Source organism: Erpetoichthys calabaricus, chromosome 2, assembly GCF_900747795.2.
Source record: "Erpetoichthys calabaricus chromosome 2, fErpCal1.3, whole genome shotgun sequence".
Lineage (NCBI taxonomy): Eukaryota > Metazoa > Chordata > Cladistia > Polypteriformes > Polypteridae > Erpetoichthys > Erpetoichthys calabaricus.
Window position 1 is genome coordinate 72,963,673 of NC_041395.2, and position 13,876 is coordinate 72,977,548.

At 37.1% G+C, this 13,876-nt stretch overlaps 1 protein-coding gene across 12 annotated transcripts in view; it reads left to right on the top strand.

Annotated features, from left to right (window-relative positions):
• The window catches only part of LOC114645970 (F-actin-monooxygenase MICAL2-like), a 353,538-nt gene that overhangs the window by 80,163 nt on the left and 259,499 nt on the right, over window positions 1-13,876 (top strand). For 11 of the 12 annotated variants that reach the window (XR_007934100.1, XM_051922735.1, XM_051922734.1 and 8 more), the window contains one exon: window positions 11,115-11,467. Coding sequence is in view for 10 of the 12 variants with exons in the window: in XM_051922735.1 (XP_051778695.1) it covers window positions 11,210-11,467 (258 nt within the window). In the remaining 2 variants the exon portion in view is untranslated. Of the gene's footprint in view, window positions 1-11,114; window positions 11,468-13,876 lie in introns of those variants that run through there. The other variant, XM_051922740.1, reaches the window with a different exon arrangement.

Genomic DNA, 13,876 nt, shown 5'->3' on the forward strand with positions numbered 1-13,876 from the left:
TTACTTTTGACCTTGCTGCCCTTCTTGGCACCATGCCTTACAAGGTCCACTGCTCCTACATTCATACGGGCATGTCCATCAGCTGTATTTCTGCCAATGTGAAACTTTCTCTAACATTGGCATCATGAGAGATTTATAATTTGTGCCAATGTACTGGTGTCCTGGTCCCAGCACCCTGTTTACAGATTGGACGCTCCCTCACACATTTTAACTCTGATGATAACAAGCACATAAATGTAGGTGAAACAACCATACCTTGCTTTGCAAATATTTCAGTTTACACTAGCTAAAGTGTCAGAAGTGAATGTGTTTCCAATAATGTTATAATTTTTTAATGTAAGTGCACTCATTTGAATGAATGTGTATGTAGAGTATGTAAATGTATGTCTATAATTTGTGATTTTAGCATGCTGCTACCTTTCATTTGAAATTGAATTTCAGTTTAATTTTCACTTGAAATTAAGTCTAAAGCTTACCTTGCTATTTTCACTACAGTACTGAAAAGTCAAGTGTTCACTATATACTGTGCTATGTAAAAGTTTGGGCACCCCTGATAAAAATCACCGTATCAATTTATAACTTGCTAAGCTTTTGAGGCAGCAACTTCATTTTAACGTATTTTATATGTTATGGAAACAGCAACATTTCAGTAGTGAAATATTTTTTATTGCACCAACAGAACCAATTTAATGTGCATTTAAACAAAAATAGGTGCATAAATGTGGGTGCCCCAAAGGAATATTCCCAACAACCTTTAGTAGAGCCTCCTTTCGTTGAAATTACAGCCTGTAGATGCTTCCTATAGCCACTGACAAGTCCCTGAATTCAGGCTGGTGGTATTTTGGACCATTCTTCCGTACAAAATGCCTCTAGTTCAGTTAGGTTTGATGGTTTCTGAGTGTGGACAGCCTGCTTCAAATCAATCTATACATATTTCAATGATGTTCAGGTCTGGGGACAGGAATGGCTATTCTAGAACATTGTACTTGTACCTCTGCATGAATTCCTTTGTAGATTTTGAATGGTGCTTTGGATCATTGTTGTGCTGAAACATCCAACCCTGTTGTAACTTTAACTCTGTGACTGACCCTTGAACATTCTTGTCAAGAATCAACTGATACTAGGAGGAATTTATGCGGCCCTCAACTTAACATGATTTCCAGTACCTGTGCTAGCCACACAGCCCCATAACATGATGGACCCTCCACTAAATTTTACGGTAGGCAGCAAGTTCTCTCTAGGAGTGCTATGTATTTTTTTCACCAGGCATAGTGTTTCTGGTTATGATCAAATATAATCAATAATAATACCTTAGTCTCATCTGTCCACTGTATTTTTTTCCATAATGTTTCTGGCTCGTCCAGATACGCTTTTGCATACCTCATGCAACTCTTCTTGTGGTGAGTACTCAAAAAAGGCTTTTTGCGCATCACCCTTCCACCGAGCTCTTCCCGGTGCAAAGTGCGCTGTGTGGAATGATGTATAATGACACCATCAGCAGCCAGATGTTCTTGTAGCTCTCTGGAGGTGGTTTGTTTGTGACCATTCTAAACAGCCTTTAGCTGTGCCTTTCAGATCTATTTTTCTTGGCCTACCACATCTTTCCTTCACAAGGACTGTTCCTGTGGCCTTCCATTTCATAAGTACATTTCTGACTGTGGAGACAGACAGTCCAAACCTTTGTGATAATATCTTGTACCCTTTTCCTAATTCATAACGATGAATTATCTTAGTTTTAGGTCAGTAGAGAGTTCTTTAGAGGTTCCCATGTTGCCACTCTCCAAGAGCGAGCCAAGGACAAGCACAACTTGCAGTTACCTATGTTAAATAACCTTTTTCATGATTGGTTGCATCTATCTTTATAGTTTAAGGTCTTATGAGCTAATCAAAGCAATTTTGAAAAAGCAAACCTGTCAGCATTAAATGACTGCAGGTCTTCAAATTGATGCAATTAAAAAGGTGCCCAAACTTTTGCAATTCCCATTTTTTACATTTTATTTTAATTCTTACAACTCAATAATTCTACACTGAGAATTTTTGTCTGATAAACATCCCCTTGTCTACATTTCCCTAGTTAAAAATTGGCATATTGCTGTGATCTTCTGTTATGAACACAGAGCAAATTATCATGCAACCTCAGAGGGGTGCCCAAACTTTTACTTAGCACTGTACAAAGAATTACTGAACATTGGTCTTCTGTAACACTCAAAGTGTCGTAACTGTAGAAATTTATTTTTTCTGCTACTGTTTCTGTGCTAGGCTGAGGAGATATTGAAGAAGATTGGTATTTGTTAGATTAGTCAGACTTTGTATTCAGACAATTTCTGGTTCAGCTTCACATTTGAAAAAGCATATCCTGCTGCCAAATAAAATTGCTGTCATAAAGGAAAGATGGGCCTGTTTGTTCCATTTATAAATGCCATTTTTTTAACACCGGCGACAGGAGTGTGGTTAAGTATTTCAAGCATGGGAGTAATCCAGAGAGCTATTTAAGTACCAAGAGCAAATGTAATTCCAGTAACCTTGTAGCACAGAGATAAGCACTTAGAATATAGAGGGATAGAATCTTTCTGAGCTTACCATATAATTAGGTCACGTGCAGTCCGTTTAGAGAGACGTGGTGCTGGTTCCTGCTTTTCAGCATTTTAGTTTTTTTAGTCTAAAATTATTAGACGTACTTACAAAGCAGTTTTTCCACCATTACAAAAAGTGTTCTTTAGAGCTATAGTAAGCCATAACTCCTATAAAAATCTATTGTAACATTATAATACACAGCCTTCAAACTTGTATGATTTGGTGTACACCCCAAAGTGCTCCAGTCTTTTTTTAGTTTCTCACTAAGAAGACGTTAAAAGGAATTTTTAGGAAGAAATGCTGCCTTTTTTCCCTGAAGCTCATTTGTGCTTCTCTGTTCTACTACATAAACTAACAATCATGCATGACTTGTTTGTTAAACTATATTGCTCTGTTCGTAAGCATTCCAAATTTGACTTCTGAATTAAACATTCCAACATATCACAAATGCAGTTGCTTCTGGAGAGTCTTGATGGGAGTTGACAAAAATAGTTTGAAACTAAGAATAAGGTACAAAGAAGCCAACAATCATTCCATTTCTGAACATTATGTGCCAGACTTGTTTGTTTCATTAACAAATAGTAAGTGTCTATATCTAATAAAATTTGAATACAAAACCAAAAAATGTTTTACGTTTGTAAAATTGAAATTTGAATCAAAAGGGTATTGATGCCCCCAATTACTATGCAAACCCTTGCTCTAACTCTTACTTATATTTACATCTCCCATTTGCTGTTGCCCAACAGTTGTAGCTACAGTATACGGCTTTAATTTAAGGCTTATTTCAGCTCATCTGCTTTATTATTTAAATATGTTACTGACTCTGATTCATCTCTGCTTGACCCTGTTGTATTTCTTATATTTTATGTGCTTGACGTTTTTAATATGTTTAGCCCAACTTGTAGGCATTGAGACTTTTGTATTTTTTTCTACTTTTTCACCTTCTTCTGTTTTGATCAAGTTGGCACACAGTCCATGTGTATAAACCCTCTTGCCATGTGACATTTGCTTCTCTGTATGGAGCAAATCCCAAATTGCATAAAAGTGCTAAAACATTTATGTATCTGGAAATAATGAAACATAGAAAACTAAAAATATATACATGATGTGGCATGAAAACTGTATGTAGTGGGGTAGATACAGTAAAATAAATTTTCAAATATCTCATGCCTTCTGTTTCCACAAATTATGGGAGGTAAAATGAAGACAATAAATAAGATGCATACATTTTTTGTCATTTTATCTCTGAACTGCTTTGTCATACAGATTGATACCTGGCCCTATCCATGGTGTTATGGAAGTGAGTTTTAATGTATATTGAAATATTTATTGTTGTCATTTTGGTCATTCAATACAGTTCAACGATTTTGCCCCTAAAATAATGATTTGTACCTAAAATAATGTTAAGGACAAAACATGCTTGTTTTCACAGCTAGCAGTGGGCAATTAGACAGACAAATAGACAGGACATTATTTGTCCCCAGGGGTAAATTTGGCTTTCTACAGAAGATAGATAGATAGATAGATAGATAGATAGATAGATAGATAGATAGATAGATAGATAGATAGATAGATAGATAGATAATTACTTTTATATTATGAGAAACATCATACCCCCACTCAAATACACATCAGAATAACTAAAAGAAATAAAAAATAAACCTACAAAGAAAAAGAACTTCTGACTTGGCCGAATATAAAAAGAGCAGTCCCAGTCCCAGTGAGGTGATATAAAGGTGTATGGCTGTTGGTATAACTTGAGCCTATCTTTTAATTAGCTCGTTGATTTGGTTGGCCTGTCTTGAAGTGTTGTTAACCAGCCTAGCACACCACAGCATAGAAAAATGCACTGGCTGTCCCAGAGATGTAGTGTAAAGGATATTACTACCCATATTAAAGTCAATAAAAAGGGTCTTTTTAATTAAGGTATCAAGACTGAATCAGTTTTGAAAATGGCACAGAAATCTGTTAGAAGAATGGATTTTCTTTTGTCATGTCTTTGCCTAAACCAAAGTGCTGAAGCTAGCTCTTTTTGCAGTTAATATTTCTTAATGCATCCTATGAGGTGCAATGTTTTTTTCCACTGGAGACAGTGAGGTTTGGTGATTCCTTTTGCTACATAGTCTGCTTGGTAAGAAGGGGAAACAGCACCTTTACATTAAAGAGTTTGGTACAAAGATTAACATATAGGTATGCATCAGTAATATTCAGGTGCAATGTTTGAAATCTGTCAGACATGAGCACGGTGAATTATTTTAAAAAGCTCCCATTTCATCATGCCTCCTCTTGAAAAAGGTAAATATTACAATTTCATTATTTATTTGAAAATCCAATTACTGTATGGTATATATTACTGAAATGCTCCAAACCCCATAAGTACAGTGCACTATTGGAATATGGTACAGCTCCTTATGACTTTGAACAGCTTGAAATGTAGGTGGGAGATGAATACAAAACACCTGAAGAGAGTATATTGTTAGGTGTATGAGATATTTAGCAAATATGGATTAATAAGAAAGAAGATGAAAGTAGGCTGAAAGAATTTATTTTAACTTTATGGTTTTAAGGCACTACAGATTTTCTTTTCAAGCAACTGCCACAGTGTAGGATGCCAAACTGTTTATAAAAATTGAAAAACAACATAGTAAATCAGGATCTTAAAAGCCAGAGAAGGTTTTTAAATTTTGCTACTAAAGATGAATCAGGAAATTTACACTGAAGTATTTTGGGAATTTACAAAAGTAAAATATTGTGTGCCACAGACAGAAACAAATGTAATATCTTAGCCATTTCTCTATTTCTGGGTTACAAATTGTCCAGAGGTATCACCGTCCTTATGCTATTTACTTATGTTATATTCAATAATCCCCTCCCACCCCAGTTGATACTGTAAATATCAATTAATAAGTACATGGGGATAATCAGGGCAATAAAAAAGAAAATAAACATTATTTTTAATAAACGTTCAATATGTTTGTCATGGTTTAAACAATTTGACAGTCTCAAAAGCCAACAAAAAATGTAGTAATTTATCATTCAAGACTTGTTATTAATGTAAGGTGCAACTATGAAATAAACACTCTATTATTAAAAGGGAGCTAGTATAAGCAACAGAAAATTGAAGCAGTGCTGACTCTGAGCCTTGTCGATGTCAGGAAGCAGATTGCTGATCAATTACAGCTTATGTAAAAAATGACTTTGGTTTTGGTTGGGGGCATTATGATTAGCATTGCCCAGAGTCTTGTACTCCTGGCATGGACACCAAATTGTGAGCAGGTTTGGTATGAAAATCCAGAAAAACAACACCTACCTATTTAGTGGCAAATCGGGTCAAAGGAGATATTGTAAATTGTTTCAACATTTGTGATGACAGAACAGCACCGTTGGGTGTTAATATTACTACATTCGTAGTAATATTTTCTTTCCGCTGGATGAAGGTCATTAACCCACCAAGACTTCAAGACATTTCATAAGCAGGCCCCCATTTAGGCACCCCTGACCACTCTCTGTAAGTCCTGAAATGATGAGCTTGGACTGCTCTTCAGTGGTTCTCCTGCCTTGACTGTTCCAAGATCAGCAGCAAGAGGATTTGATTCCTTAGCCACCTTAGGTCACACATTATTATATAACCTTGAGGGGGGCCATTCTCATTTCAATCAGTCAACCTCTGTTGAATCTCCAATAAACACTTGAATAAGAGTTTCAGCAAAAAAAAAAACTTTAAACATGATTGAGTCTAGGAAGTATTTCTAAGGTGAAATTTCTCATATTTACAAATAGCTACTGTAAGTGTACCGAAACACAGTTCAGGATCAAACACGTATACCCATATTACATAATACAGAGATCATTCTGCAATTGGTGGAAAGGAATTTCAGATTGTTTTGTAAGCCCACACATATCGTTTTGAATTTTATTTATTTCAAATTGTAAAGCACATTTATTAAAACGGTAGCACAGTGGTAGCGCTGCTGCCTCGCAGTTAGGAGACCTGGGTTTGCTTCCCGGGTCCTCCCTGCGTGGAGTTTGCATGTTCTCCCCCTGTCTGTGTGGGTTTCCTCCCACAGTCCAAAAACATGTAGGTTAGGTGCATTGGTGATTCTAAATTGTCCCTAGTGTGTGCTTGGTGTGTGGGTGTGTGTGCGCCCTGTGGTGGGCTGGCACCCTGCCCAGAGTTTGTTTCCTACCTTGCACCCTGTGTTGGCTTGGATTGGCTCCAGCAGATCCCCGTGACCCTGTGTTAGGATATAGCGGGTTGGATAATGGATGGATGGATTTATTAAAACGTGAGAAACTAAAGATAGTTCTACAGAAACATCTTTACTAAGGACTAAGTGAAACTGAATGTCATCCTCATGAACTGCATTTTTCAACTGAACCTTTGATTTGCAAATAATATTGTTTAACAGTATGTTGAAAATGACCTAAAGGCCGAGTACTGTTCAGCTTAAATGGTTTCAGATATGAAATGATTAACAGCAGCAAACTCTGCTTAGTTTGAAGGATGCAAATCAAACATTTAAGCAGAGTACCAAGCCAAACTACTCACATTTCTGAGTGATACTAGGGGGCTCCGCCCCCTGCTCGCTTCGCTCGCCAACCCCTGGTGTTGGGTAATTCCAAATAGCGTGATGTATGTATGAGACATAGCATAGTGGGAAGGTGTAGATTACGCATATAGGACGCAAAGAATAAACCGCATGGCACATTGTACAGATGTATTGGAAAATTTCCTTGTACACAACATTAGTAGTAAAGATGGTGTCTTGTCCTCGAATGAGTTTTCCTTGGCATGGATCATTTATAACTTTAACTTTAACGTCAGATGACCGTCGAACTCGTGAGAAGGCTACATAAAGTTGTCCATGTCCAAATACGGGCTCAGAGAGGTAGATGCCAACCTTGTCCATGGTTTGTCCTTGTGATTTGTTGATGGTCATGGCAAATGCAGGTTTAATGGTTCATTCGTTGATAGATTGCGTCATCTGGATCTAAGATGTAGATTTGTGCATATTTGCGTTCTTGATTTGTTTCAGGGTGCACTGTTGCAATGCGATGTAATATTTGTCCACATACGCGACAGCAGTATGGGCCATTGCCTTTTGGTGGACTGATATTTACTCCGGTAGATGCAAAAGCAAATGAACTATTGTAGGATCTAATGCAATTCATAAAGTTTTTACTTTTAGGTACATCGTTAGTTAGAAGCTTCCGTAGATATTGAGGATATGAATGTAAAGGAGGCAGTCTAACTTGACCCTTTTGACAACAACGTGTAAACTCATTAGTTGTATTGCCAGTTGTTTCTTTAGGGACGTTAAGTGAATGACAATGATTGCACTCCGTAGTCTGTCCCGTTTTACTGTGGTGTGGGGGTGTGAGTTCTCTTTTTCAGTACCATCTCGGGCTTGATTTGTGAACTTTTGTGGACTCCTTAGACTGTCCCGTTTCACTATCAGGCGGGGATAGTCTGATTCAAATATGTTGTGTTGTCCGTATGTGTGGGGTTTCTGTATGATCTCGAGTGTTCGCTTGCGGTTGCTCTTTGGTTTTTGATCCTCAATCTCGGGCTCGATGGGTGGCCGTGTGTGGAGTCTGTAATCTGTTCCGTTTCACTTTGGGGCGTGTGTCTGACTCCTCTTTTTTGTGTGATATGGGCACGTTGCCTCATTTCTTATTTCTGTTAGTGGAGGTGTGCTTTGTGTTTCATTTCTTATTTATGTTAGTGTGTGGACTCCGTAGTCTGTCCCGTTTGGAGTGCTATGGGTTTTGTGTGGTGGTTGCGTGTGACTCCTTTTTTTTTGTGTGCCAGGGGCGCGTTGCCTCATTTCTTATTTCTGTTAGTGGAGGGGTGCTTTGTGTCTCATTTCTTATTTATGTTAGTGTGTGGACTCTGTATCTTTGTGGCGCTGGCGTCTGACTCCTTTTTTTTGTGTGCTAGGGGCGCGTTGTCTCATTTTTTATTTCTGTTAGTGGAGGGGGGCTTTGTGTGTCGTGGGTCTGAATCCTCTTTTTTGTGTGCGTCCCGTTTCGTGTGCTATGTCCTTTTTTTTGTGTGCTGGGGGCGCATGGGCTGCGTGTGGCACTTGTGTCTGACTCCTTTTTTTGTGTGTGCTAGGGGCGCGTTGCCTCATTTCGTTGGAGGAGGGCTTTGTGTGGCGCATGCGCACTACGTCTTTTGCGTCCACGGGCACGACCCTGCGTCCATATCCAGTTTACCATTCTCGTTTAGTAATATGGATTCTAGAATCTAATGATTCAGAGTGTCAGATACTCCTGAAAGATGCAGCTGATGCAAAATAAAGCAAATGATCACTTAGCACTAGAACTAAGGCTGCCTCAGTATTGTGGGCTTCAGTATATCCACATTTTAAATGTTAAGTCAAAAGCATATGATGCTGTATCAAGTAATCCTCTTTAATAAAATCCTTTCTTGCGTCCCGGTGTCCGTGTGTGTGTGTCTTCTGGTAAAGTGCGGATGCGCGGGGCACGGTGCGATGTGCGATATTACTGTCAGAGAAAGTTAGAGGCGTTTTACGGAAATACAAACCAATATTACTGCGAGAGGAAATTAAAGGTACACAATACAGTGACGCATATTACAGCCACATACAGTACAAGCCAGTATTACTGTCAGAGGAGATTAAAGGCATATTACCGACGTGCACGCCTGTATTACCGCCAGAGAAAATTAAAGGTATATTACGGACGTACAAGACAGTATTACTGTCACAGAAAATTAAAAGATACACAAACACGGCGGCAGCCCATGAAGATCGGTCAGCTCAGCAAGTACACATCAACAAAAGAGGCTGAAAGAAAGAAAAATACGACCAACAAAAGGAATGAGGTCAAAGTCCCTTGCCATTTAATATAGACTGTTCCTACTAATGTTTATGCACTACTGTTCTACCGCCCGTTATTGTAACGGGCTAAATGACTAGTAATAATAATAATAATAATAATTCATTACATTTATATAGCGCTTTTCTCAGTAATGCAGGAAGATTAAAATTGAGTAGATTATTTGAACATTCTTTAACTTTTAAAGCACATTTTGTTGTTGTCTTTTTGAGGATGAACAATATTAGAATGCATGAAGTTTAGAAGATTGTCTACTTCCATAGCCTAAAGACATGCTATTAGGTTGATTTGTGACTCCAAATTGACCTTCTGATTTTTTGTGTGGGTCAGGTGCTAACTTTGCATATGATGTGGTTGGGATACTTGTGGTCTCTGAGTGTCTAAAAGCTCAACCAAAACAAAGCAGTGCATTGAAAAAGCATGCATATCTACGCAGAAGGTTGAATAAGGCATTCATAAATGATAATGATTTATGTTACTAATGACACAGATTACTTGACTAACATATCTCAGAAATAAAGTTTGCTTTACTTAGATTGAAGACTGTCTAAATGGAGTCCAAGCAGATCTAATAGTGAAAAATTATGATGTAAGATCAGGAAGTTGGCTGGTAGCCACAAGTAAGCAAAAACCTGATGCCAATTTACATTGCATATACATACTGTATGCAAACAAACTTGGAACTTCTCTTGTTAATAAAAATGTGATTCTCAAACTCGTGCTTATTTTTGGATATGGAAAGAAAATCAGAGTGCCCATACAAAAACCCATGCTGACTTGGACAAAATAAACAAAATTCTCATACATTTTGAAGGGACCAGGATGTAAACTCGGTATTCTGGAGCATCCAGGCAGAAGTGTTCATTACTGTGTTGCTCATCTCAAAAATATCATACGGTAAATATAATGTGATAAAAATAATTGGCAATTTTTGCTGATATCAGATATTTGCTTTATTTCATCTGGTTATTCAAATTATTTTTTTAATTGGCCTAATTCAATTAAAATGTTGAGGAATGCAGTAGCCCTTTGTGGGCAACATTATGCATAAGAGAGGATCGTGGACTATATGCTAGTCCTTAACAGGGTTTGCTCACACACACACACACTCACATACAGCTAAACAGAGGCAAGTAAGAATTAATAATCAACCTAGAATTAATGTTTTTGGGTAGTGAGTGAAAAACAGGAGTACCTGAAAAAAAATACTTGTAGATACAGGGAGGACATGCAAACTCTACTCAGACAAAGAACAACTTTTTTCCCAAAACCCAAATTATTCAAATAAAGTGTTTTAGGAGCAGTGTCTAGACACAAACCATTCCTAAGTAAAGTGCCTCTCTATTGCTGTGCAGCTCACTCGCAGATCCAGATTTTATGAATATTGGGCCACCCAGTCAACCTAACGGGCATATCTTTTGCATGTAGTTGGAAGCTAGACTACCCGGAAAAAAACCCACATGGTCATGGGGAGAGTGTCCTCTGTAGCTTTGAGGCTGTAGTTCTAACCACAGCACCACTATGTGCCCTTACATTACTTAAACTTCTGACTAATTAGGTGCAGATTCAAGAGTATGGGAACTTTAACTTACGATTTTATTAGTCATCTGTGACAGATTTAATGCTTGTTTCTTATTTGGAACTTTAACCACAATCTGTTCCTTTTATTTATTTAGAATGAAAATGCTGAACACCATTCATTGGAGTACATAGCATTCAAACAGCAGGAGAGAGTTGAAGATTTATCTTTGCTGCAAGTTCTTTGCTTACCATGGGAGAAAATGATGAAGAGAAGAATAACCAGGCTGGCCAACTCTTTGAGAACTTTGTCCAGGCTTCAACATGCAAGGGTACAATTCAAGCCTTCAATATTCTCTGTCGACAATTGGAGCTCAGCCCTGAGGATTACAGAAATTTTTTTAAAACCCTTAAATCAAAGGTGACTTCCTGGAAAGCAAAAGCTCTCTGGAGTAAGCTTGAGAAACGTGCAAGTCATAAAGCGTATAAAGATGTTTGCAGAAATACAAAGGTAAGAACATTTGAAAACTGTTTATTCCCGTGCTTTAGCGGGACACATAAAATTAAGAAGCAGAGATACAAAGGAGGTGCTTGGGTTTGTTAGAGAGAATGAAATGTCTAAAAACCTTGCAGTATCCTTTGGGTAAATTTTTTGTAGAAGCTTAATGTGTTTTAGCATTAAGCTCACTGTGATGCCAGAAATCAGTGCATTTTCCTCATAGTCCCTAGAATGCGTTTCCAGTTTCTAGTTTAGTTAATGTGTATGGAGTTTGCAGATTATGTTTGCCTCTACTTGGAGTTTTTCGTTTTATTCTGGTGTCCAAAGGATCTTCAAATTTGGTTAATTGGAGACTTTTACTTGGCTCACAACGAGGTCTGTGTCCTGTAAATCATCAGCATTCCATCTCAAGTTGGTTCTTGCCAGTTACCTAATGAGATAGGATTTGACTCCCCAGAAAATTGAAATAGAGCAAGCGTGTTCTGAAAACAAATATATAATTAACACATTAGACATGTGTCTTTTATTTTGTATTATTTATTAATTTATAAAATACTTCTTTTCTTAAATGATATAAGGACTAAATATAAAAATTTAATATTTAACCAAGGCTGGTAATAAAATTAGATGTCTTTGAAAAGTGCTTACTAACAGTCTCATGAAAAAACAAAGTCATTGTTTTCAGTTCCATGTATATATTTTTTACTTTTATTGGCACTATGTACTTAACCTTTGCTAATTGCTTATGAAGTAGATTTTTGAACTTTAGCAGAATGCGATATGCAGATTTGTTCTTAAGTTTTTTAAAAAGGAAAGATTAATATTTCACTTTTGGATAATATTTTAAAATGTACTTTGCAGTAACTTTCTCATTTAGAAATCATTTTTCCTGTGCTTTACTTTGGATCCTCTTTTTCTTATGATGATTGTAGAATCAGCATGACAAGTTGGATAGACAAAGCCACTCAATTCTCACCAATAATAACTGCAGAATTTCCAGAAACTCCGAGACTACTTGAAACACATACTCCCTCCTTGATGTCCCGAGTTTGCCTTAGGTCTTTTCCCATTAGGTCATTCTAACTAATTAGGTGTGTGTCATCTCCGTAGAGCAGCAGTTGTACTCCTGATTAAATCTGGCACCAGAATTGCTCTTTCACATCCACTTTTTGAGAGATGAAAGTTTAAAAATGAGAAATAAAATATTTTTAAAGTTAATTATTTACACTTTAGAAAAGCATAAATTACACACATAATTGTTTTAATTATAATTGTCATCGACAAAAAGTATTCACTTGGTTGAAAACAACCGACGTCTGCTAACATAGACTCCCTTCATATTTCACTGTAACGTCTCTTCATTTGAGCAATGTCATGGTGGTACCTCTCCTCATGTTCATCAGAGACCACTGCCATGTTTTTGGTTAAAAAAAATTCAAAAGAGAATGTAGGAAATGGATTTTTAAGGGCCATGTTACTTACATCCAATCACTAGGTCAGAATCCTCCACTAGTTCCACCTAGTTTTCTGCCTTTGTACTCTCAAGAAAATTGTGACACAAGTGTTTCCCAAGCTTTTCTTCAAATTCACACAGCTTGGATTTAGAGTTTGGACTTCAGAATCCAGGAGCTTTTCAGGGAGTTAAACAAACATTCTTTCTTTTATTTTAGCTTAAATGCGAGGAAACTTCTGCCTGAGGTATTTGAATCCTTCCTGATTTCTGTTCATCACTTTCACAAAGTATTTAGACAAACCCGTTTTTATATAAAATGGCGCGAAAACATGTTCTCCTCTTCTTCCTTTTATGTTCTAGTTGCCCCTCTCAGAAGTTTGTAAAACTAGTAACTTTTGTTGTCTCAATAAAGGAAGGGTGTGTTTTCTTTTACAGTTTGCTTACCTATTACCTGATCAAGACAATGGATGGATTATGCAATCCTGCATATGTCTGTAAAAACCATTTTCAACTATAACTTTCTGGACAGTAAAAAGCATCTTTATAATGTTCTAAATATAAATATCTGGTTATTTTAATGGAGTAGGAAGAAAAAAAGATTCACTGAGAGCAAAAAATGCGTAGCAAATACTTGATTCTCATAATATAGTCCAAATAATATTCTGTTATATGAATATACAATAGAATGAAAAGTACATATGTCATAAAACAAACACTTTAGGGATTGGAATATGCATTAACTATTAAAGACTGTAACTTTATTAAGCAGCCATAAGCCTAGTCTAACTTTAAAGCCTATTAAAAGCATGAAAGTTTAACAAATATGTGATGTAGAAGTAGCAATGTGGTTAGCTTACCCTGTTATCTGTGAGGAATTTTCATGTTCTTCCTGTGTCCACGAGTTCACTCCAGGTTTCTGCCCACATTCTAAAAACTTGTGTATGAAGCACATTGATTGGTGTTTCTAT